Source organism: Meles meles, chromosome 2, assembly GCF_922984935.1.
Source record: "Meles meles chromosome 2, mMelMel3.1 paternal haplotype, whole genome shotgun sequence".
Classification (NCBI taxonomy): Eukaryota; Metazoa; Chordata; class Mammalia; order Carnivora; family Mustelidae; genus Meles; species Meles meles.
The window spans coordinates 25,721,248-25,747,370 of NC_060067.1; the positions used below are offsets into that span (position 1 = coordinate 25,721,248).

At 40.0% G+C, this 26,123-nt stretch overlaps 1 protein-coding gene and 1 non-coding gene across 3 annotated transcripts in view; both read left to right on the top strand.

The window, feature by feature from the left end:
• Positions 1–741: 741 nt before the first annotated feature.
• Positions 742–848, top strand: LOC123937749. Its single transcript, XR_006817547.1, has one exon. It is a non-coding gene; the product is annotated as a U6 spliceosomal RNA (small nuclear RNA).
• Positions 849–3,949: 3,101 nt separating this feature from the next.
• Positions 3,950–26,123, top strand: part of CHIC2 (cysteine rich hydrophobic domain 2) — a 69,716-nt gene continuing 47,542 nt past the window's right edge. The window contains exon 1 of one of the 2 annotated variants that reach the window (XM_045998353.1): positions 3,950–4,492. In XM_045998353.1, coding sequence (XP_045854309.1) covers positions 4,374–4,492 — 119 coding nt within the window. In that variant the 5' untranslated portion in view covers positions 3,950–4,373. The remainder of the gene's footprint in view (positions 4,493–26,123) is intronic. The other variant, XM_045998354.1, reaches the window with a different exon arrangement.

A 26,123-nucleotide genomic window follows, 5' to 3' on the forward strand; every position in this document is an offset into this window, starting at 1 on the left:
AGCACATGGGAGTCATTCAGAGCATATTTACGTAATGAAGGAATGTGTGGAAAAGTGAGGGTTTACATGCTGTCAGAGTCAGCTTGGGCTGTCATGACAAAATACCTGAGAGTGGGTGGCTTGAACAACAGAAGTTGATTTCTCACCACTCTGGAGACTGGAAGTCCAAGATCAAAGCTCCGGCTTATTTGGTTCCTGGTGAGAGATAGCTTCCTGTCATGCAGGTGGTAGTCTTTTTTCTGTATCCTCACACCAAGCGGGGAGAGGTGGGGAGAGCCAGCTCTTGGTCTCTTCTTATAAAGGCACTAATCCCATCCTGAGGACCTACCCTCATGACCTCATCCAAACCTAATTACCTCCAAAGGTCGTACCTCCCAATGCTGCCATCACAAGGGGGGTTAGTACCTCCGCATATAAATTTGTTGGGGACATAGTTCAGTCCACAGCATTACCTCATTCGACCTTTGATAACTTCAAGACATAGATTCCATTTCAGGATGAAGAGAAGGAGGCTGAGAAAGTTGAATCTGGGGGCGCCTGGGTGGCTCAGTGGGTTAAAGCCTCTGCCTTTCGCTCAGGTCATGATCCCAGGGTCCTGGGATTGAGCCCCGCATTGGGGTGTCTCTGCTCAGCAGGGAGCCTGCTTCCTCCTCTCTCTCTGCCTGCCTCTCTGCCTACTTGAGATCTCTGTCTGTCAAATAAATAAATAAAATCTTAAAAAAAAAAAGAAAGTTGAACCTGGTGCTCGCTTCGGCAGCACATATACTAAAATTGGAACCATACAGAGATTATTAGCATGGCCCCTGCACAAGGATGACATGCAAATTTGTGAAGTGTTCCGTATTAAAAAAAAAAAAAAGAAAGGAAGAAAGTTGAATCTGCCCAAAGCCACTTAGTTAGGTAGTGACAGAACTTGGAAGTTTTCAAATCTAGGAATATCTGCCTTAAAAATCAACTGAAGATCTGTTGCCTCCTGAGGCCCCTGATGCATTATTATTGTTTGCTTTGGTCTGAAGGGAAATGTGGTAAGTGTGTGAAGCAGGAATGAAGAGGGGATGGCAAATGGAGAGGAGTCTATATGGTAGAGAGCCGGGGAACGCCTGGACACTGAGGGCAAATAAACTGAGAAATGGGAGTCTGTCCCCAGGAAGAGATGAGAGCGGGAGTTTGACAGGAAACTGGACCCTGGAGGGTTTGGGGTGGAGTTTGGGATTATGATGTCAACCATCACCAAGGAAATATTCGACTCATCTTCTCTCATTATCTCCCCCTCATTCCCAGGTCCCACACCCTTTTGCTAGCTCTGACAGGTTTTTGAGAGCAGGGAAAAGAAGAGCGAAATAGGAAGAACAAAAATAAGACAGCCCCCACCTTACGCTGAGGCAGCGAGAGATACAAAGACCACTCTGTTGAATAGATCTGAGAATAAGAACATTTCTCCCACACAGAACCAGTGTTAAGATAAAGGGTGACATTCTCACAGTCCTCAGAAGCCTAATTAACTCACGACGTTCTGGAGCTAGCGCTAGTAAAACACACTTCAATTCAGAGAGCATTGATTGGGCTCCTTTTCTGAAGCAGGAACTTGGGAAAATCCTGAGGTGGAAGGAGCTGTGGGTGACTTCCTCTGCCCTTGGGAAGTTGTCAGCTATGTGATGATTTAAATACTTTGGGGCACCAGTCCCTTATCTTGGCCACCGCTTCCACAGAAAGGTGAGTTCCAGTTACCGCACACTGGATGTGGGCCAGGCCTGGAACATACTGACTTTCCTTCCTCTTGTTCCCTTTTCTTACCTCCTATTTGCATGCACTCCTTCAAGAGAATGCAGCCGCTGGCCTCTTATGTCCTGCCGAGAAGGAAATTCAGGAGCTTGGCTTACCAGTGCATTGAAGTCGAAGCCCTAAGTTTGACTATTAGATAGCCATTTGGCCACGAGAAAGTCACATAGCATCTCTGAAGTGAAGGAAGAAATTACATCCTCCTTGGTTACCTCATTGGGTTCTTGGGGATTATTAAATGATTTGTTAGGTATGTGCTTTACCATAAAGCATTAACCGTAAAGCATAAACCGTAAAGCATTAAACAATGCAAACAACTGTGCTCATCCTCATAGAGCTGATTAGTGGGATTAGGGACCTTAGACATCGTTTATTGCTACCCCATAGCTGCTGTGTGCCAGGCCCTCTTCTAAGCATTTCATGTATCTGCAGAGCAGACCAGTGGGGTTAGGTACTTTTATCCTCATTTTACACATGAGGAACAGAGAGTTTAAGTGACCTGTTCAGGGTCACATGGTAAGTGGCAGAGCTGAGATTCAAAGGCAGGCAGTCACGCTTTGGAGCCCATTGCTAACCACCAAACTAAGCTGCCTTCTGTGTGCTTCATTAGTACCCTCTGTAAACTCCTCTGGGAGCACTTGATGGAATTTATAATTGCTCACCTTCGTGATAAATAAGCTACTAGATTAGAGGGACTGTATCTCATTCACACACACAGTACCTGACACATAGAGCTCACTAAATATTTGTTGAATGAATGAATGAATAAATGTCCTCTGGGGAGGCATACAGCAAGTCTGATACAACTCTTGTGCTTTCCCTTTATCTTTTCTTGGCAAGCTACCCTCATTTCCTTCAAGTATTTCCAGTAAGAAAATGGTATTTCTTGCTATCTTTATTGTCCTCTTTTGCATTTTCTCAAGGTCAATACTGACCCATCTAAAGGGAAAAGTTAGAATGTGAACTCTGTACTTGGAGAATGGTCTGACCAGCACTGGATCCAGGGTGGCTATCCTCTCCTGCCTCCATAGTGTATAATCATTATCCAGGACTCTTAGGAGCTCACTCCTGCTCCTGAATTTTTTGTATGTCTGGACAGTTTCTTTCTTTCTTTTTTTTTAAGGAACTTTGGGGCTTTATTTTTTTTTTTTAAGATTTTATTTATTTATTTGACAGAGACATGGCAAGTAGGCAGAGAGACAGGCAGAGAGAGAGGAGGAAGCAGGCTGCCCGCTGAGCAGAGAGCCGGATGCGGGGCTTGATCCCAGAACCCCCGCATCATGACCCGAGCCGAAGGCAGAGGCTTTAACCCACTGAGCCACCCAGGCGCCCCTGTCTGGACAGTTTCTTGACTATGAAACTCAGTAACCAAAGTGACCCTTAGGCCTTTACTAGTGGTCTCAGCAGGTAAGTAAAATCTGTTATACTCTTCCTTCTTTCCCTTCCCCTATTCTCCCCTCCCCTACCTTCTCCACTCTTCCCTTTGGTGGGAGGAGCTGTAAGGAAGGAAAAGGGATTCCCTAAAGCCCTAACGGAAGCAAATAGGTTATGGTTGATGAGGGAGTTGGGGCAAGGAACTGCATCTTTTAATCTGGAATCCAGAGAATGTGTCAATTTTGTTTCTCGGCATGACTACAGTGAGTTTTCTTCTAAAAACAATAGTATCATTGGCTTCATATATTGGACTATATTTAAGGGGATTATTAGACACAAGGTTTGAGTTTGGACATGTTTTGAAAATTCCTGTATTAAAGTGAACAAACATATTTGCAGTGTTTCTGTTGGGCTCCTCAAACTGGGAAAGTACAGACTCTGGTTCTCATCAAGACTAAGGAAACTGACAAAAAGCGAGATTCAATTATTAGATAAATAGGCAGACGCACACTATAAATTCTCTATTCCAACCAGTGTTTTTATTTTTAGTAGTTTTCATTCGAGATTACTTTAGGTGACTAAGAGCTCCACTGGACACTCCGAGCTCCGTCCGTTGAGTCGGGTCAACGCCTCCGAGCCTTCCAGTCTTCCCTTGCGGGACCGCAACCCACTTGATGGTGGGCGGGACCTCGCCCGCGGGAGCGCGCTCCCAAGGCGTCGGCGGTGGCGGCGTGGGGAGCGGAGGAAGGAAAGCAAGGCGCCCTGGGAACGCGCGAGGCCTCACGTGCGCGCTCCCGCCCGCCAGCCTGCGCACACCGGCGCCCACGCGCCCTCCCGCTCTCCCGGGAAGTCTCGCGATGCCGTAGCCGGCTGCTCCCGCTGCGGCTGGCTCTGGCTGTTGCTGTGGTTGCCTGAGTTGCTGCTGCGGCGGCGGCGGCGGCAGTGGCAGCGGCAGCGTTAGCGGCTGTACTGGTGGAGGTGTCGGCCTTTGGGCGGATGTTGACATTGTGTTGTTGTTATCGCTGATGATAATGGCGGCGGCGGCGACGGCCGGGACCCCATCTCCTCTGTAGCCGGAGCCGAGGCAGCCAAGACCGATTTCCGCGGCCTCTGAGCCCGCGGCAGCGACTGCCCTCGCCTCCGCCGCCTCGCCAGCCCGTACCCCCGGCCCCAGCCCTTGGAGTCAGGCCCCTTTGAGTAGGGGGTCTTGGAGGCTCAGGATGGCGGATTTCGACGAGATCTATGAGGAGGAGGAGGACGAGGAACGGGCCCTGGAGGAGCAGCTGCTCAAGTACTCGCCGGACCCAGTGGTGGTCCGCGGCTCCGGTCACGTCACCGTGTAAGGCCCGGAGGAGGGGAGGGCGAGGACGGGGAGGTGCAGGGCCGGGGTGGGTCCCCCCACCCATCTCCCATGGTCCTGGGGAGCCCTCTATCCGCGGTATCCGTCTTATGTCGGGGCCTTCGGGAAGACTAGGCTACCAGGAAGTGAGAACTTGCTTTAATTTTATTTGTTTCGGTCTCCGAAGTGGGACAGACACTGCCCTTTCTCCCCAACCACCCTACCCCCTTTAGCGGGCCTTTTAGGCCCGGGCGATGTCACGGATCCCAGGAGGGAAGATTTTTCTTTAGGGTCTGCCCTTTGGGCCACCCCTTCAGCAGCGGAGTGGAAGTACACGTATTTATGAGGTGCCTCCCCCTTGTTTTCTCATCCACTTACCCTGTGGTTCTCTCTCCTCGTCTGTGCCTTTGAGCCTATTGACATATGGCTGTGGCTAGATCTGGGCCATATGAGACCCCAGTGACAATTGGCAATGAGTGGTTGACTGTCGTTGTGCCTGTGCCTTTCACACATTCACAGGTCTTCCCAGTTTCTTGCAGAGGCAATTTCTGCGGAAGTAATGCAGGTTCCTGTGATCGTATATGATAAGAATGTATAGATGAACGTTTATTTGAGATATGCAGAGCGATGTATGTTTACAGCCAGTTTTTAAAAAGAAATCTACGTGATGGACACAACACTGCTCAGGTTACTGAGGGCTTTCTGTAATCTAAGTCTCCTCTGGGCATGAACTCTGGGATGGTTTCTTCATTTGATAAGGGTTCCTGTAAGTCTGATTTGCAGCATTTAAAAGTCCGGCATTATTCAGACAATAAGGAATGAGAGCTTTGTAAAAGGTCATGACTAATAGAGGAATGTGAAGACTTGAACCAAATAATGAGCTGTCCGGAAGCAGGAAGTTTTGTAATGTTTCTGTGAGGAGTCCAGAGTTTTGTGCAACTTCAAGTTTATATTCTTCATTTTAGATCTCCTGTTCAAATCCTAGATCAAACTTCCACGCTTGTCAGGTATCTCCACACTTCTCCTTTTAGTAAAAAAAAAAAAAAAAAAAAAAGGGCCAGTAAGTCTGAGACTGTCTGGAACAGTTTTCATTGTACTTTGGTGTAGGGTGAGTGGGATGTGCAGTGAGTAACTTTCAGTGAAACGGTCTAAGACTCTCATATGAGATTGTCAGCAAAATCCTTGCATTTCTCACTACGTGTTATGACCAGCCATATTGTTGTTTGGATATGCTTATGTAATGCTTTGATTTCTTTAGCACCTGTTAAGTTTATGTTCAGGTGACTTATAGGGTAAAAACACACTGCATAATCACAACGCCATGGGAAGACAGTGGGACTTATCACCACAGTGGCAGTTACTTAGTGTTTTAACTGTTACCTCCAGCAGAATTCAGAGAGATCATGGATATTCAATCTCTTTTTAACGTATATCATGGAATTGTTTTAGTCTCATAGCCTGCCATGTAATTTTTTAGTTTGACTCTTAGGACTTTTTTTTACCTGAGGAGTATAGGATGCTTAAAGAAGGGGTTTTTCAAACTCTTCCATGCCATCTTGCTGCCTTTCCTCTTGCATTCCTCTTGTCAAAGAACAGCTGGCAAAATTTTATTTAAAAAGGTGCAGGTATAGTTCTAATGTTTCCTCTGTTTAAGGAAAAGAAAAACTAAGCACTTGGCTGGACAAATAGAATATATAATAGATGAAGTGCTCAGAACAGAATAGGTGATTAGTAAATTTGATTGTAGTTGAGTACTTAGGTCAACAGGGTGGGGAAGAATTAGTAGTAGTTTTCAGTCTTACTGCCTTTTAGAATTACCTGGAGAGATGAAAAAAAAAAAAAAAACAAAAACAGAAGAACAAAAAATGGTGCCTTCTCCCCAGGCCAGGCCAATTGAATGCCAGGTATCTAAGTGAGGGTCCCAGACAATACCCCCCCCCACAAGTCCCACAGGTGAATCTCCTGTGTAGCCAGGGTTGAAAACCACTATTCCAGAGTATGAGGAGGAATTATGTGCCATCAGTAAGCAATATACCTTTCTATATTGGAAGTTAATTCTGTGATCTCTCAATCACTACCTCTCTTCACCATTATGTTGATTTGAGGCTCTGGGTTCAAATCTACCCTCTGCCACTTGGGTGGATTATTTATAACTCTTCAGTTAAGACAGAGATTATAGTCCTTAACTTTTAAGATTATTAAGGATTAAATTAGACAATGTGTGCCAAGAATTCACCACATTATGTGATACTGTGCTCAATAAATATTAACCTTCGTTAATTATCCTCCACACATAGTTTTCCACTTTGAGAAACATAAGTATAAAGCATAGTAATAAGAAATAAGAACTACCATTTTCAGACCTAACAGTGATGGACTTTAGTCCTGTTTTTCCATCTCTAACCAACTTACATATTTAAATTGGTAGGTGGAGTATTTTGATGAAGATTAGTAAGAATCTTTATTGAAAACCTAAACCTGTTTTAGATAAGTAGAGTAATAGTAATACAAACTGGTTTTGTTCTTTTTTTTTTTTTACATGACTCTGTCATGTATAATTCACAGGCATGCTATGCCAGTTGGTATCCCAGTTAGTGCCTAAAAACGTTTTTGAAATTGGTGTTTATAGGTTACTATAACTGTTGAGTATGTTCAGTTTTTCTTGCCTCTAAATACAAATGGAAAGAACTAATAAAACAGTTATGGTAAAATTGCTACTACCCCACCTGTTGTTTTTTTGTTTAACTAAAGTGCTCTTTAGAGTAGTCGTCCCTCATTGGTTTGGAAGTAAATGATAGTGCAAACTGAATCATCTGTAATCCAGATCAATCTGAAAAGGTACAGATTCAACCACTTATGTTTTTCATAGATTTCTACTTTTGAGTGGACCTTTATAGTTGAATATTTTTGCTCGATTTCCCCTTCCTACTTCAGTGTATCCTATTATAGTATTATTTTATTTTAGAAATCACTGTATTCTCATATGACATGATTTGGCATGTCATTATAGTGTTATGGGAAAGTAAGTTTCTTTCCATTTTCTACTACACAAGCAGGTCAGTTTGGGGGCATAATCAGATTTTGTAGATGTAAAGATATAAAATAATAATTTGTCTAAACAAAGTCTGCTTTAATGTGTGTGGTTTTTAAATTTTATTTTATTTATTTATTTGACAGAGAGAGACACAGCGAGAGAGGGAACAAAAACAGGGGAAGTGGGAGAGAGAGAAACAGCTTTCCCACTGAGCAGGGAGCCCAATGCTGGGCTTCTTCCCAGGACCCTGGGATCATGACCTGATCTGAAGACAGGCAGACGCTTATCGACTGAGCCACCCGGGTGCCCCATTTAATGTGTTTTTTAATACAGATTTTTTCATTTTAGTTATTTGTTTATTTTTAAAGTAGGCTCCGTGCTTAGCGTGGAGCCCAATGTGGGGTGTGAATTTATGACCCTGAGATCAAGACCTGAGCTAAGAGTGGAATGCTTAACCGACAAGCCACTCAGGTGCCTTGCAAATATTTTTATATCGGCTGCAAATGAGACTTATACTTTGTACTTCCATCATGATCAGTATTCTTTTTTGACATCCCTTCTGGGTGAGTTTATTAATTTTCTTTGTTAGATTTGCGTGTAGCAGTATGGGGCAACGTGGCAATTCCAGCAGCGAGATAAACAGAAGCATATTTTAAGAAAAAGTAGTATTTGAAGGAAGAAGAAAACAAGTTTCTATTGTTCCTTAATATTTATGTACATGTAATTTCAAAGACTTCAGTTCACACTTCAGTGAAAAGATTTCCTCGTGTGTGTGTTTGTGTGTGTGTGTTTGAGAGAGAGATAGAGAGTCTTAATATGTAATGAAGAGGAGGGGAAAAGTGATTAACTTATTCGGTGGCATAGGCCAGATTGGTTAATATTTTAGAATTGTGAATTTTTTTTAACCTTTCAGTAAATTTGTACAAGATGTAGTGATCATTGTTGAAACGAGTTTTCGTGATGATGATAGTGCTAAAGGATGTTAATCAAAAAATTAGAATTTAAATGTAGTTTTTAGGCCAGTATTCCCTCGCTGATCTATCACTATAACTGACATTATTTATTTCTGTATCACTTCATGCCCTCCCATATCATGGTCACTCTTGGGGCTTTCCTTTGACTTCTAACTTAAGCCCTATAATAGAGCCAGGTTACTTTGCTAAGGTTTGTTTCTAATAATGTTATTTTCTTTTAATTTCACTAAATTCTTGTATCTTCATGTACTCTCTTCTGCGGTATAATCTTCCTACCATCTCCACAAATAATTCCTCATCCTTCAGCACCAGTTTTTACCAATGGCTGTAGAACTCACTGTCTTTGCTTATCTTCATCTCAGGTATGCTGTGGAAAATTGAAAGATTTAGAAATGTGGCTTGACATGAAAAAACTCGGAAACTACTTTGGGGTACAATAAGATCTTTGCATAGGAGATATCACAAGAACACCTTGACCTTTCAAATGGTAGATTTAATAAAAAATGGTCTATCTCGAAATGTATCAGTATTTCAAGATGGCTATCAGATGCCGTACTTAGCAACAGGAGATCTGAACATGATTTGCATAAGTAACAATCACTTTGATTAAACAGTTTTTTTAACTTTACAATTTTTGCCTCCTTCCCACCCCAGCATGATATATAAGACATATTCCATTTTTAAAGATTAAAGTTTTTATTTTGAGGAATTTTAAAAAAGATTTTAAAATTTAAATAAAAAAGATTTATTTATTTATTTGACAGAGAGAGAGAGCGAGAGAGAGAGCAGAAACGGAGAACAATAGGCAGAGGGAGAGGGAGAAGCAGGCTGAGCAGGGAGCCCATTGCGGGGCTTGATCCCAGAGTCCTGGGATTATGACCTGAGCTCAAGGCAGATTCATTTTTTTTTTTTTTTAAGATTTTATTTATTTATCTGACAGAGAGAGATCACAAGTAGGCAGAGAGGCAGGCAGAGAGTGACAGAGAGAGTGAGAGGGAAGCAGGCTTCCTGCGGAGCAGAGAGCCCGATGTGGGACTCGATCCCAGGACCCTGAGATCATGACCCAAGCCGAAGGCAGCGGCTTAAACCACTGAGCCACCCAGGCGCCCTCAAGGCAGATTCTTAACTGACTGAGCCACCCAGGCACCCCATGGTTTGAGATTTTTGAAGCCCTTACGTTGATGTTTCTCCATAAAGCTGTAAAGTTCTTTGAGGGCAGGAATTGTGTTTATTGGTCTTATTTCTCCACTGTAAATACAGTGTCTGGAATATTGTAAGTCCTAAAATGTTCTCTAAATAAGTGAGGTAGTTGCATACATCTTTGGATCTTGTCAGAATTGCCAAATGAGCAACTGTTTTCCTCCCTTCCTGAACCTCCTATTGAAGGTAGGTAAACAATATTTTACAGTAGAACTCTTAAAAAATCATATTCAGAATATAAATGAATATAAATGAAATATAAATATATTCTCTTTTTTTTAAGCAAAACTTGATAATTATGGGGAAATTGTAAAATTAAGGCTTTTGCCCCCCAGAAATTTTTCTTACTCTTATCATTTGAAAGGAAATTGGTTTGATTTAGAATATAGCATTGAACGTACTTTTGATAATGCAAAGAAAAAAATGCTTAATAATTGGATCAACTGCTAAAATTTCTCAGTGGGTAAACTTTCTTGAAGAAATGAGGAATGTGGTAGTAAACTGAAGTTTCTTTTTTTTTTTTTTATTTGTTTATTTTCAGCGTAACAGTATTCATTGTTTTTGCACCACACCCAGTGCTCCATGCAATACTTGCCCTTTCTATTACCCACCACCTGCTTCCCCAACCTCCACTCCCCCCCCCCCCCACCGCCCCTTCAAAACCTTCAGGTTGTTTTTCAGAGTCCATAGTCTCTCATGGTTCATCTCCCCTTCCAATTTCTCTCAACTCCCTTCTCCTCTCCATCGCCCCATCTCCTCCATGTTTTTTGTTATGCTCCACAAATAAGTGAAGCCATATGATACTTGACTCTCTCTGCTTGACTTATTTCACTCAGCATAATCTCTTCCAGTCCTGTCCATGTTGATACAAAAGTGGGGTATTCATCCTTTCTGATGGAGGCATAATACTCCATCGTGTATATGGACCACATCTTCCTTATCCATTCGTCCGTTGAAGGGCATCTTGGTTCTTTCCACAGTTTGGTGACCGTGGCCATGTAAACTGAAGTTTCAAACTTTTGCTGTATTTGAGTTTGAAATTTACATGGTGTTTCAGTCCAAACAGTTCATTGTTGGATTTCTGCCCATTAACAGATGTAAAATTGACTAGTACTTAAAATTTTATGTGACTAGCTAAGTGGAATACAGAGACTAAATGGTAAAAAATAAGTTATATGAAATTATTTATGTTGGTAATTACTCAAATACTATTATTCTAAGTAACACTACTCTGAATAATAATATTTCTATAAAGAATAGTTTGGGTTTTTTTTGTTTTTTTTTTAAGATTTTGTTTGTTTGACAGAGAGACAAAAAGTGAGAGAGGGAACACAAGCAGGGGGAGTCAGAGGAAGAAGCAGGCTTCTTGCAGAGCAGGGAGCCTAATATGGGGCTTGATCCCAGGACCCTGAGTCAAAGGCCGATGCTCAACAACTGAGCCACCCAGGCACCCTTAAAGAATAGTATTCTTACTTTGAGAGCTGCTCTTGAACTCAAACCTGAGTTTATATTCCTAATAGGTTAAAGGCTCAGAATATTAGACCAAGTGTATACTTGGAAGGGAATCTTTTAAGTCTCTGTGGAATCTGTGTCTGATTTTGTTTTCTAATAATCTAAAGCTATTCAGGATTTTGTGCTCAATAAAATTATGCTTTAAATATAACATGTAGCAGTAGATACTTGTAAGTATCCTTACTTTAGTATCTTCTGTATAAGATTTTTTTGTGACTTTTCATTATTTGTTTCGGAATCCATTTATAAAATCAGATCTTAAACCAGACTTTCAGTGTTCAGGCAGTCTAGCTTAATCCCAATGCAATCAATTTCTTAAACTTGCCTGATTACTAGAATCAATAAGAGCATTTTAAGAGATACACATTTTAGATTCTTAGCTCTGACATCCCCAATCAGAATTTTTAAGAAGAATTTAGGAATTTTTATTTTTAATAAGAGCTTAGGCAATTCTCATATCATACCAGACACATTTAGAAGGAATTGATGGTATTTGGAAAGAGTATGGTCTTTGATATTAAGCAGATTAGTTTTAATTCTCAGGTACTCCCAACTGTAACCTAACTGTAACCATTAACCTTCTGAGCTTTAGTTTTCTCATCTGCAGAAGGGATAGTGTCTACCTCAGAGATTAGGTATGGGAGTCAAAAATAATTTATCTAATGTCATGGACCCACAGTAGACATTAAGCAAATTATTACTTATTACATATTACATATTTTGGTGTTTATCCCTTCATGCACATTTTTTTTGGCTAGTCTTTACCAGTTTCTTGGAAATCCATCTAAAAGGTAACATATGGTTCCTGCTTTTAAATAAGACCCTGAGCATAAATCAGAATTATTCGATTGAATTGAAACATTTAATCAGAAGCCAGTATTATCAGGTTGGTATACAGTGATATTTTTAGGGACCATTGAGGTATTTTGGGGTTTGAAGATCTCTAAATGGCACGTCATTTTAACTTTCACATGTGTGGGCTTTTCCTTTGTTTTACCTTCTTTCTATCTAATGGATGAACTGTAGGTTGGGAATGAGGCAGCCAGCATTATTAGAACTGCAAGTAAAGTAAGAGAAGTTGGTTCTGAGTACTGGATTTAGATGCTTGAATTTTAATACTTGGGTTTAAGATATTTGTTTCCTCAGAGAATTTTTTTTTTTTTTTGCTTAATCCTTCTTTATCAGCTGTCTTGTTGAGGTTTTCTGGTAAGTAATATAACAAGCGTTTACTAAATTTTATGTTAAGTATTATTTGAGACACTAGGTACATAGTTATGAATAAAACAAACATGGTTATTCTGTCCTCATAGAGATTATAGTTAAGAGACAGATTATGTCGGGGCGCCTGGGTGGTTCAGTGGGTTAAAGCCTCTGCCTTCGGCTCAAGTCAAGATCCCAGGGTTCTGGGATTGAGCCCCACATCGGGCTCTCTGCTCAGTGTGGAGCCTGCTTCCTTCTCTCTCTCTGCCTGCCTCTCTGCCTGCTTGTGATCTCTGTCTGTCAAAAAAAAATCTTGGGGCGCCTGGGTGGCTCAGTGGGTTAAGCCTCTGCCTTCGGCCCAGGTCATGATCTCAGGGTCCTGGGATCGAGCCCCACATCGGGCTCTCTGCTTAGCAGGGAGCCTGCTTCCCCTCTGTCTCTGCCTGCCTCTCTGCCTACTTGTGATTTCTCTCTCTATCAAATAAATAAATAAAATCTTAAAAAAAAAAAACTCAAAAAAAAAATCTTAAAAGAAAGAGACAAATTATGTCTGAGCAAATTGCTTCGAAGGAGCCTGATAGAGTGCTGTGACTGAAAATAATGTGATTAGATAGATGCTCTCTGAAGAGTAACATTTAGGAACGATGAAAGGGTTCTGTGAAGAGCATCCCAGGTATTGACAACAGCAAAATAAGTCTGGCTGGCCCGAGGAACTGAAAGGCTACTTGCGTGTTGTGGCCACAATATAATGAACAAAGGGAACGGTGCCTTGACATGAGGTTCATGGGCTCAGTAGGGCAGAAAGGATTGTAGAGAGAATAGAGTGAAACTGGGGAGAGGAGTTAGGAGGCCGTTGAATGGTCTAGAGGAGACGTGCTATCGGTGTTGGTCTTTAGATAAAGGAGTGTTCTAGTTCTGTCTATAAGTCATCAAATTTCACAGCTTTCCGGTGAGGTCTGGAAAGACAGCAGTGGCTGCTTATGCCATGCCTTTGCCCATTTCCATCTCATTCTCATCTCGTGTTTTGTTCTGTGTTTTTTGCTTTGGCGTTGTAAGGAGTCAGGTCTAAGAACTGTGGCTGCCCTTACTGTTGACTGGAGACTGTCTCCATGACATACCTGCATTTCCTGTTCTGCTACCACAGGGCAGTTAGCACGCAAAGGAACAGCATGTCCCGGAAGTGGAAAGGGCCTTTCCCCCAAGATCAGACATTTGAAGTGAATAACTTTGTAAAGTCTTACCCTTTAGCTACAAGATGTGTGGTGTTTGACAATGGTCTGTTTATTAGATTTGAGGGAAGGGCTGTCCTTTTTAAGTCTTTACACTTTGAAACTAAAGCGAATACACAAGGGCTGAGATTTTCTCACAAAGTCCTAGACAAAGGATTTTTTTCCTTAAGCTCTTCTCCATCCTGCCATCTATGTAAAATCTTACCATCTAAATAAACCTAAACTTACTTAGGCTGGAGTTGGTTGGACTTGGGTAACCTATCTTTGGTTTGTTTGTTTGTTTCTTGTGTGTGTGTATGCTTCCTGCTAGAGCTCCTTTTTTTTATTCTCTTTGATCTTGTGTTGTAGTTGTAGTGGAGTCCTTGGTTAGTGTAATAAAGGAATTACTGCGTACCTAGCCTTCTTTTTCTGCCCTTTCTAAACTATTGTAGATGTCCCTTGAAATTGGTATTTTTGGTAGTTTATAATCCAGTTCAACCATTTATTATTTCTTAAATGAACATAAGTTATCATTATCATGTTCCTCTTAAGATTAATGTAAGTGTGAAGAATATTCTAACATACATATAAATTAGATAGTTGAGTTAGATTAGTTGAATTTGTATGTCATCAGAGGTTAATACCATGAACTTTAATCAGTATATATTTACACAACTTCCATTGTTTAACAACATACGTAATCATCTGTAAATACTTGAAAATAAAATCTTAATAATTAAAAATTAGTAAAATTCTAATGCTAGAATATTAGAACCGTATAGTGATGAGGTTTATGATAGAGTGAATTAATAAATGATTTAAATAATTAAGTCTTTGATTTCATTAGTTTATTAATAAGATTGTATTTTCACAGAGCTGGATGAACCCATATATTCAGAATTTGATCACACAGTTAAAATTTTTAGATGTGTTCTGAGATTCATATATATGTCTCCAACTTTAGGGGTTCTGTATCTTCGGGGTAAACACAGGTAAACACTTTCAGTTCTAGCCCTTCTTCCGTGAGCCACATTGATACTCAGATGTATACTGAGGCAGCCAGATGAATTTAAAGTGTGGCTTTTATGAATTGATATCTTAATTTCTTCTATAGTCATGACTTCATCAACGAAAATAGCTAAAAAGCTGTTTCCAATGAGCTCAGAGTTCAACATTAGGAAATAAGTGCTGTCTTCATTTGTCATCTGCACAGCTGATGTTTTTATTTTGAATCTGAAATTTCTAGTTCATGTTTATAGGTCTTGTCATATCTGTAGGAAGATAAAATCTTATGAATCTAGATTTGTATAGGTTGAGTGTCTCAGGATCCCCAACTGATTTCGTAATCTTTTCCCCAAATCAATTTCAACTGCAGCCTTCTAATTCTCAGTTGATGGCAGATCTGGCATCCTATTTGCTTAGACTAAAAACATTTTTGACACACATTTAAGGTCTCTCTTTCTCTTTCACTGTATGCGAGCTGTCAAGAGATCACCTGTTCGGGACGCCTGGGTGGCTCAGTTGGCTAAGTATCTGCCATCGGCTCAGGCCATGATCCCAGGGTTCAGAGTCCTGGGATCCAGCCCTGCACTGGGCTCCCTGCTCAGTGGGAGCCTGCTTCTCCCTCTCCCGCTGCTTGCTGCTCCTCCTATTTGTGCTCTCTCTCTACCAAATAAATAAATAAAATCTTTAAAAAAAAAAAAGAAGAAAAAGAAATCATCCATTAGTTTTGCTTCAAGATGTTTTCAAGATTTGGCCGCTTTTTATCATGTCTGTTACTGGTGTGAGTTGTCTTCTGCTGTACCCTTAATATTCTTCTTCTCTCTTTCTTTTGCCTCTCAACCTTTACAGTCTTCTTAGTACATCTCCCATAGCGATCCTTTTAAAACATAAATCAGATCCTGTCTCTTTTTTGTATCGAGCCCCCCCCCAAGCTTCCCTTTTAGTGACCTACACGACCTTATGTTATCTTGACCCATTGTTACTTTTCTGACTTCTTTTCTACTATGCTTTGTTTTTTTTCTTAAACAGGTTTATTTATTTATTTTCGAGAGAGAGTGTGTGAGAGAGAGCACGAGAGAGCATGAGTGGGGGGTGGAGAGGGGCCAAGGGAGAGGGAGAGAGAGAAATTCAAGCAGACTCTACACTGAGCGGGGAGCCAGAGGTGGGACTGGATCCCAGACCCTGAGATCATGACGTGAGTGGAAGTCAAGTCAGATGCTCAACTGACTGAGCCACCCAAGGGTCCCCTCTACTATTCTCTGATTTGTTTACCCCACTTCAGTCACACCATCCTCCTTTCTATTCTCCAGGCACACTCCTGGCTTAGGGCTTTTGTACTGGCTGGTTCCACTTCCTGGAATATTCCCTCCAGATCGCCAACTGGCCAGTTCATTCACTTTCAGATCTTTCACAGTTATTTTCTTTTTTCTTTTCAGAATTGTCTTCTTAATAACCCCCCATGTTTAAAATTAAAACTCATTCATGTCCCCCTTCCTCTTCTTTTTTCATAATTGCTTTCTCAGAAAGGTGAGATGAGGCATACTTGATAAAGAGCACAGTCTTCTCTTGAAAGGAGAAAAACAAACTTTTTGACAAGAATAATGTTTTAAACTTTCTTCCTAGTTTACAGCAGCTGTCCCACGTGTGAAATGTGAATTCAGAAAGCCTTGCTAATTTTGTTTTCCGTAAAAACATTTGACCTTTGGGCTATACATGACCCTGAGAGGCCAGTTTGTCTTCCTACAGCAAATAAAGTCAGAAGGGAGATTTGTTTTGCTAAGACAATGTACCTAGCTGCTTTCTGAACCAGGATTAGAACTTGGGCATGTGTCTCTCCATTGTATTTTTCTTCCATCTTTACCATAGTAACTTCTTTGTGCTTTTCAGCCTTTTCTCACCTGCCTGGATTTGTGGCCTGATGATTGCCCATATTAGCTTGTAGGGTTTGTAACTCTAGTTTTGCCTGGCTTTCCTTAACATAGCACCTCCCTGAGTACCCTGTTTCCTTCATACCACCCCCTGACCTTGAAGACGTTGGCAAAAAGTTGGGAAATCTTTCACAGTTAACACTAGCTAATTTAGTCATTGGCTATTCTATTTGCTAAGCTGTTTGAAGGAGATATTTGTGAAATCATTGGTATTAGGGCATTCTCTAATATATCAAGTTTTCCATAGTGCCTGTTAAATGATATTGCCCACTTTACTAAAGAATGATAACCATGATTAAAAACACACCAGATATTTATGTTGTTTTATAATAATAAAAGCAGTTGCAACATACAGTGTTTATTCCGTTCACTGTTGGTGCTTTATTATATTATTTAATGAGTCAGGCACTATTATTATCCCTGGTGTATGAATAAGGAAACTGGGCTCCGAAAAGATAACTCAACTTGCTCAAAGTGGCACATCTAGTAAATGACAATGTCAAGATTTCATTTCAGGCAGTCTGGCTAGCTCCAGAGTCTGTTTGCTTAATTGCTTCTTTTATTTTATTGAACCAGAGCAACAAATTTATGCATTCTCTGTACTATTCATCAACACAAACATTTATAAATTCTATATATCTTGGGATTTTAGGTACAAATGTGAAAAGCTGAAAAACATTTTATTTTTCTAGATCCATATGAGAATATTAACATTTATTTTGTGCTAATTGTAATTTTATAATTTGTTTGATGGAAAAAGAACCCCCCCCCCCCCCGCAATTCTCAAATATTTTCTCAATCTAGAAGTTTCTTAACTAGAGGCATTGTCCTGTAGTAGAAATTGTCCCAGGCTTGGGTTCAAGAAAGTAAGGCTCTAGACTAGGTCCTACATGTTAAGTTCCTTCTCTTAGGCATTAGTTTTTTCATCTGTAAAATGAAATATTTGGACCGAATGATAACTCTTTTTTCTAGCTCTCAGATTCTGAGATTCTGCTGTTGTGAATTAGAAATTACTTTTTTCTCTTTAATTTCTAAATTCTTTATGATATACCTATTATATATTTAAGCTTACTTTAAAAATCCTAAAGAATGTATGCTATAATATACTTTAAAAGTAGAATTATTTTGAAATCTAGGCATGTCAGTTGCACTTGTATTTCCTTAAATTTCTTTTAAAAACAAAACCCCTTTGGGGTGCCTGGCTTACTGGCTCAGTCATTGGAGCATGTGACTCTTGATCTTGGGGTTGTGTGTTCAAGCCCCATGTTGGGTGTAGAGATGACTTAAAAATAAAATCTTTAAAAACAAAACAAAGTCTTTTTTATCATCTGCTTTTTACTTTAGGTTTAATCCCCTTTCTTTTCCTTTTTTTTAAAGATTGTATTTATTTATTTGTCAGAGCAAGAGAGAGCACAAGCAGGAGTAGCAGGCAGAGGGAGAAGCATGCTCCCCGCCAAGGAAGGGGCCGGATGGAGAACTTGATCCCAGGACCCTGCCTGAGATCATGACCTGAACCAAAGTCAGATGCTTAACTGACTGAGCCACCCAGGCATCCATCCTTTTTCTTTTTTTAGAAAAAATCCTTTTTCGGGGCATCTGGGTGGCTCAGTTGGTTAAATGTCTGCCTTCAGCTCAGGTCATGATCCTGTAGTCATGCGGTCAAGCCCCACTTGGGCTCCCTGCTTGCAGAGAGTCTGCTTCTCTTTTTCTCTGCCCCTCACTCTGCTTCTAGTCTGCTTCTCCCTCTGCTCCTTACCAGGCTTGTGCTCTCTCTCAAATAAATAAAATCTTAAAAAAAAAAATGCTTTTTCTAATTATATGAAAAACAAAGATTATTTTAAAACTGGGAAGTAGTACATCTCAGTGAAGCAGAAAATAAACTGTAATCACCAAGAGACTAAGGTCATTTAATATTTTGGTGTATTGTTTCTCATCCTTATTTAATTTTTCTTTCTAGGGATTTTATTTATATATTCATTTATTTTAGAGAGAGAGAGCAAGTGAGAGGGAGCAGGAGTAGGGGCTGGGGGGGGAGGAGCAGAAGGAGAGGGATAAGCAGACTCCTTGGTGAAAGCGGGGCCCAGTCTCACATCCCCGATATCACCACCCGAGCCGAAATCAAGAGTTGGACACTTAACCAGCTGAGCCACCCAGGAGCCCCTGTTTAGTTTAAAATAGCAATTTATGTTACAGAAATTATGGAAAACCTGGAAATAAAATGAAATATCACCCATTAAGCTTATTGCCTGTGATTAAGCATGATTAATATTTTGATGGATTAACTTTTTAAATTGTTCCCTGCATATATGTAAGTATTTTTATTAAAAAATTGGGACCATACTTATTTTGTATTCTACATTTTTCATTTAACATATTGGGAGCAGATGCCGGTATCGTTATGAGTTCTTAAAGTATGAAATATAAGGCTCTATTAGATTTCAAAGAACAGAACCACTCAGGGGACCTTAAGCAATGGAAGTTTATTATAAGAATGCGTGGATACTAAGGAAGACAGGAAGCTTTGCCATTGTACAGCCAGGCCTCAACAAGCCTGGAACATTATTATTTATGGACATAGTGCAGTCTGGCTATGAAGTTCTTCTGTTATTTTTCTCAACAGCATGTGTCCTCTGCTCCCTGATCTAGTGTCTGTCACAGTGACTTACCTACTTTGAGTTCCAGCTTTTGCTGTTGCAGTGTCAACTGGCAGACTGCTTTTCCCCTCTGTCTCATAGTGTCTGCTTGCTGTTGGTTTCAGCCTATTCTTTACTTCTGCTTATTCATGGCTTTAGTGTATCTTGGCTTTAGTTTAAGCTTCATATAACCAACTATTGTCTCCTATTTAGATACCTCAATAAAGAGGATCAGATTGAGTCAGTTAATGTTGTCCAGGTTGGATGGCGTTGTTGGGCCTTGCCATCCCATATGCTGCTAACCAGCCCAGGGATTAGCTGTTCTTAGATAAGATGCCCATTTGTGGTCAGATTCACCCGAGCACCTGGGAGCTCCCAGTCAGGCACTCAGAATGACAGGCTACTCTCTAGTATACTTGGTTTTGAGTTGTACAGTGTCTTTTCAAATTGATGTATTATAATTAATATAATTGACATTTTTATTGTTTTAGAACTTTCATGGTTAAAAGTAGCAGTGTAACTGAGAAGCAAGAGAAAATAAGCACAAAGCAAAACAAGTTGAAATCAAATTCTTGCAGTTCTGTATTTAAAAGGTAAAATTCATCATGAGAGTGAAACATAATTCTGCTCAAAATAACAGTGCATTAGTGAATTATAAGAAGCATTAATATGAGGAGATACATGGAATATGGAAGAATTAAAAATGAAGTAAAGAGGACTGGAGATTGTATGGTCTTGAATTATAGAAAAGGTTGAAATACATTCAGGGAAACTATTGATTAGTGAAACCAAACTCCCTGTTTATTTATGATAAATTATCTAGTTAATACCAAATAATAGATTCACCTAGAAGAGATTATGATGATGGCATTGTGTATTATAAAATGCTTTTAAAATGTTTATTTAGCAACAATTATACATGTGAAAATTAAATCTTAATTTAAGAAATAACAAATAAGGAAACCTGGGTGGCTCAGTGTGTTAAAGCCTCTGCCTTCGGCTCAGGTCATGATCCCAGGGTTCTGGGATCGAGCCCCGCATCTCTCTGCTTGGCAGGGAGCCTGCTTCCCCCTCACTCTCTCTGCCTGCCTCTCTCTGCCTGCCTCTCTCTGCCTACCTGTGATCTCTGTCTGTCAAATAAATAAATAAAATCTTTTTTTTTTTTTTTTTTAAAGATTCTACCCATTTATTTGACAGAGAGAGAGATCACAAGCAGGCAGAGAGGCAGGCAGAGAGAGAGGAGGAAGCAGGCTCCCTGCGGAGCAGAGAGCCCGATGCGGGGCTCGATCCCAGGACCCCGAGACCACGACCTGAGCCGAAGGCAGCGGCCCAATCCACTGAGCCACCCAGGCGCCCCTAAATAAATAAAATCTTAAAAAAAAAAATGAAATAGCAAATAAAATGTATAATACTCCCTTACCAAAATAACACTGTAGAAGACTTCATTATTCATTAACATATCTGTGCCAACTGTAACTATTTTTTTCTGATACATTCCTAGAAGTAGAATTGACCCATTAGTACCTGGAGTCAAAAGGTATGAATAGGGGCGCCTGGGTGGCTCAGTGGGTTAAAGCCTCTGCCTTTGGCTCAGGTCATGATCCCAGGGCCCTGGGATCGAGCCCTGCATCAGGCTCTCTGCTCTGCAGGGAGCCTGTTTCCTCCTCTCTGTCTGCCTGCCTCTCTGCCTACGTGTGATCTCTGTCTGTCAAATAAATAAATAAAATCTTTAAAAAAAAAGTATGAATATTTTTTGACTTTTATATATTATCAAATTGTATTCTGAAAGTTTCTGTTATTTTGTAAATTTTCTTTTTGTACAGTTGAGATCATACTGTATGTGCAGTTTTGTGTTTTCTTTTTTACTTAATACTATAGTGTATTTATACTCTTTGTTATTAGTTTGCAAACTTCATTTTTTTAAACTATTTATTTATTTGAGAGATTATTTTCTAGGCTGGATTTCTGAGAGAAAAATTACTGTGACAAAGGTCTAAATATCTGAAATGCCAAATTGATTTCTGGAATGTTTGTAATAATTAAAAGTTCCGGGGCGCCTGGGTGGCTCAGTGGGTTAAAGCCTCTGCCTTCGGCTCAGGTCATGATCCCAAGGTCCTGGGATCGAGCCCCGCATCAGGCTTTCTGCTCAGCAGGGAGCCTGCTTCCCTTCCTCTCTCTCTGGCTGCCTCTCTGCCTATCTGTGATCTCTGTCTGTCAAATAAACAAATAAAAAAAAAAAATTGCTGATCCTCTCATTTAAAAAAAAAAAAAAAAAAAAAAAGTTCCACTCATGATGCATGATATTTTCCATCGTAAGACCTCCTGCCAAATATTTTTTAGTTTAATCTACAGATTATTCTTTGTAGATAACTGAATTAAGATTCTACCCACCTTGAATCTTATCTTTTGAAATTATTAAGTGCTACGTGCAGCTTTTTGGATTAATGCAGTGTTAGATTATTAAGTTTGAAGAGAGTTTGGCTTCCTACCCATTACTCTTCTTTCAGGCATACCAAGTTATCATTTTATATGATAAAATTTGGCTTTTTTGGTTCTGTGCAGGGCTAATTGTACTTTGATTTAGAATAAAGGAAGTTAGTCTTTGCCATATTTAAAAACTTTAAACTTGGAGAGCATAATAGATAAAAGTAAGTGATTTATAATGCTGTCGAATTAAGGTAAAACATACATCTCATTTTCATTGCTAACAGACCCCACTTCCTACCAAACTTAAAAAAAAACAAAACACTCCCCAAACTGGGACTAAGGTAGTATCAAAACTAAGTAACCTCTGTGGCATCACAACCATTTAAGGTGATATTGGAGTTACATTAACCAATATGAAGTATGCCTTTCCTTATACATTTAATAAAATAAGATGATCTTCTTAAAACTTTATCTGTCAGTATTGTTTTCGTTGGCCTAGAATTAAACAAATAAACAAAAGCTCTCAATAAAATAAATCTTTAAAAAAATGAAGTTTGCAAACTAATAACATAGGAGATACATATACTATACAAAAAGCCTGGCAGAAATCAAAGGCACTGCAAGGAGGGTATTTGCTGTATCCTGTGCCAAATAAGACATTCCCTACTCCTAATACTCAAGCTCTTTGCTGGGAGAAGGCATGCTCTAAGGAGGATCTGCCGAAAGGAGTTGTTTTCACCTACCCTGTTGATCGGTCTCATCGGTAAAGAAATGTAGTTATTAAAGTCTGGATTGTGGTAGTTTGAATAATGAATGAAAGGTGAGATAAAGATAGTAAACGTGAGGACTCTTTCAAGATACTGGATGAGGAAGGAAAAGAGGTAGATGCCCTCATACATTAAGGGAAAAGAAAATAGAGCTTCAGATTCTCAGGCTAGGTAGACTTCCGCAGGTTTGTAAGGAGCCGAAAGAGAGGGAACAATACAGTGGATTGCAGAGGAGACTGGAGGGGATGCAACGAGGAGCAAATGGTTAGCTTTTAGAAAGCTTGCCTCCATTGAGAAAGATGGTAAATATACTGAAGACACAGGTAATTCTAACTGGGGTGAAGACAAGAGTCTAAACTGTCCTTAGAAAGTAGGAAGGTGTAGGGAAAAGAGTTAACATAGCAGGCTCCAGACTGCTGCGCTTAGAAATACTTGTTTGCAGTGTTGGCTCTTGGCTGAAATCTGGGAACTTAGACTTTAGGAGGGTCTCCAGTATTCCCAAAATTGATAAGAACGGTTCACTGAGCCTAAACTGTTTGAACAAACCATGTGATTTATACTGAACATCTGCCTTCCTTCTGGGAATCTGGAATTTTGGTATAAGTTAAGTAGAGGGTGTGTGTTTACCAGTTCCTGATAAAAGCCTTGGGCACTGAGTCTCTAATGAGCATTCCTGGTAGACAGTATTGCATACATGTTGTCAAAACTAGTTGCTATAAGAATTAAACACCTCCTTGTGTCGTCACTGAGAAGAGACTCTTCTTAAAAGCTTGCTCTTGGTTTCCTCTGGACTTTGCCCTATGTGCCTTTTCCTTTTGCTGATTTTGCTTTGTATCCTTTTATTGGGGATACAACTATAGACTGAGTCATGTGAGTCCTAGTGAATCATCAAACCTGAGGGTAGTTTTGTGGATCCCTGGCACAGAAGTAGTGACCTAGAAGGCTGAAAATGATGGTTGGGATTTGAAACAATGTGATAGAAACAGAAATCATGGGCATCAGAGGAAGAGAGAACAATGGTGTGGATATTTGCAATGAACTGTTAGTGGAATGTAGACATATTTTCTGTTTTGGAAATTGATTAATTTATTCAGCAAATATTTATTGAGTATCAGGCATTGGGCCAGATGTTTGGGGTATAAAGATAATATACATACCTACCCATAAACAACTCATTTATGATTAGGCAGTTAGGCTTGTAAACATAATTATGATATGTGATAAGGACTGTGATGTAAGTCTTCTGTTGTAGGAGCTTGTTATCATGAAGTACTATGTAGAAGGTATTCAGCGGTTGTGATTTGAATGAATTTTCTTTAAGTACTAGTATATTTGAAAACTTGTAATAGGTAAGAGTAAAATAGGTTAAGTTTAATGTATTTTATCTTGTCATATTTGCCATTCTTTGAAAAAAGTTTAAATCTTTTATCATTTCTGAAGCCATTAGTGTTTTAATCATAATTGAGGAAAGGGTCTTTAAGGTAATAGGCGTAGATGTAGATATAACACATGTCTATACGTCTTCATTTTCTTTTATACCATCTAATGGATTGACAATAGGTACGGAATGGTAAATGAGACAACTGTTGGTAGCACTTTGTCAGTGCTTACTTTCTTCTTTATTTCTTCTCTCCCTCTCTCCTTTTATTTCTTCCTCCCTACTTTTCCCTACAGTTTTACTTCTGCTTTTATTGCCTGTGTGTACCCAGGAGACCTGTTAAAATTAAAAACCATTGCTCGTCTCCACTAGTAACATTCAAAGCTAGGAAAAAAATATAATAGTATGATTTGAAGTTGGTTTTTAAGGCATAGGTGGTAGCTCAAATATATTTTTTTTAAAGATAGTATTTATTTATTTGTCAGAGAGAGAGGGGGAGAGAGCGCGAGCGAGCACAGGCAGACAGAGTGGCAGGCAGAGGCAGAGGGAGAAGCAGGCTCCCTGTCGAGCAAGGAGCCTGATATGGACTCGATCCCAGGACGCTGGGATCATGACCTGAGCTGAAAGCAGCTGCTTAACCAACTGGGCCACCCAGGCGTCCTGGTAGGTCAAATATTTTTAAATGAATGATTTTTTTCTTTAGTGCTGGTTAGCTTCCAGCCTCTTATTATTTATTTATAAATTTTTTTAAAAAGATCTTATTTGAGAAAGAGAGAGAGGGCATTCATGAGCGGGGGAGGGCTAGAGGGAGAGAGAGAAGCAGACTCCCCTCTGGGCAGGGAGCCTGATGTGGGACTTGATTCCAGGACCCTGGGATCATGACCTGAGCTGAAAGTAGACTCCCAGGCCCCCTGAACCTCTCACTATTTTGAAAAAATAAAGCAAGACTGTCATTTCAAGGAAAACAGCTGATAGTATTTGTTGTCAATAATGAAATTCTAACTTTCAGATAAAAATTAGAATTTTGGAAAAGATGTATTTGTCACCATGAACGTGACAGCTTCCCATCCTTAAAAGACCTTTCCGATGAGATCAGTTTCATGTTAATGAATGTGCTGATTCTAATATCATACAGTGAAGTATGTGTCAACATTTTTGAAGATCTGAATAACTCAATTTACTCATATTTTCAAGGGACAGATGTATGAAGTTAAAAATCAGGTATAGGTAAAACCATTCAAAATGCGAGATATACCAATGGAATTTAATTTAACAAAGTATTAAAGTTTATTGATACAGTTTCAGTTTCCTTCCTTGTAATAAAGTTAAGATACTATCTATCCCTTGTCAAGTTTTGTTATATTATCAAGAGTGATATACATAAATTTCCAACTACATATCTAGTGAGGCCTAATTTTCTTTATAAAATCAACCAGAGAGCATATCACAGCAGATGGAATGCACAAAGAGATTTGAGAATCCAGCTGGCATCCATTGTGAGACATTAAGGAGGTGTGGAAATGGAAAACAGTATTTTTCTCTAAAATTTTTTGGTTTGAAAAAGTTATTTCTCATAAACCTGATATTTGTTAGCATATAACAGGCTCATTTATGAATAAGTTTTTTTTTTTTAAGATTATTTATTTATTAGGGGGAGAGAGAGTGAGCTCGGGGAAGGGGCAGTAGGAGAAGAGAATCCCAAGCAGACCCCACGTTGAGCATGGAGCCCCACATGGGGTCACGACTCTGGTGTAACAGCCTGAGTGAAAACTAAGAGTTGGTTGCTTAACTGACTATGCCACCCAGGCACCCCATGAATAAGTTTTTTTTTTTTTCTTTTAAAGATTTTATTTATTTGACAGAGATCACAAGTAGGCAGAGAGGCAGGCAGAGAGAGAGGAGGAAGCAGGCTCCCTGCCGAGCAGAAAGCCCTATGCAGGGCTGGATCCCAGGACCCTGGGATCATGACCTGAGCCGAAGGCAGAGGCTTTAACCCCCTGAGCCACCCAGGTCCCCCCCTCACCCATGAATAAGTTTTAAAAGTGTTTTAGGTGTCTCAGTTCTAATGTCTAATCCAAAATATTGATAAATATAAACCACATAAACTTAAGCTTATCAAGGTCCTCAAGGATTTAAGAGAGCAAAAAGGTCCTTATGCCAAACCTTGGAATACCCCTTTAGGGCAGAACTGTATTCCAAATGGAGATGAAGAAAGAGTGCTTGATGATCATGGCTCATTCTGTCAGTAATCATGAGTACTTGATTTGAATATTAAATGTCTTGTTTAGAGATTTTATTTATTTATTTGTCAGTACAAGCAGGCGGAACAGCAGCAAGAGAGGGAGAAGCAGGCTCTCCACTGAGCAGA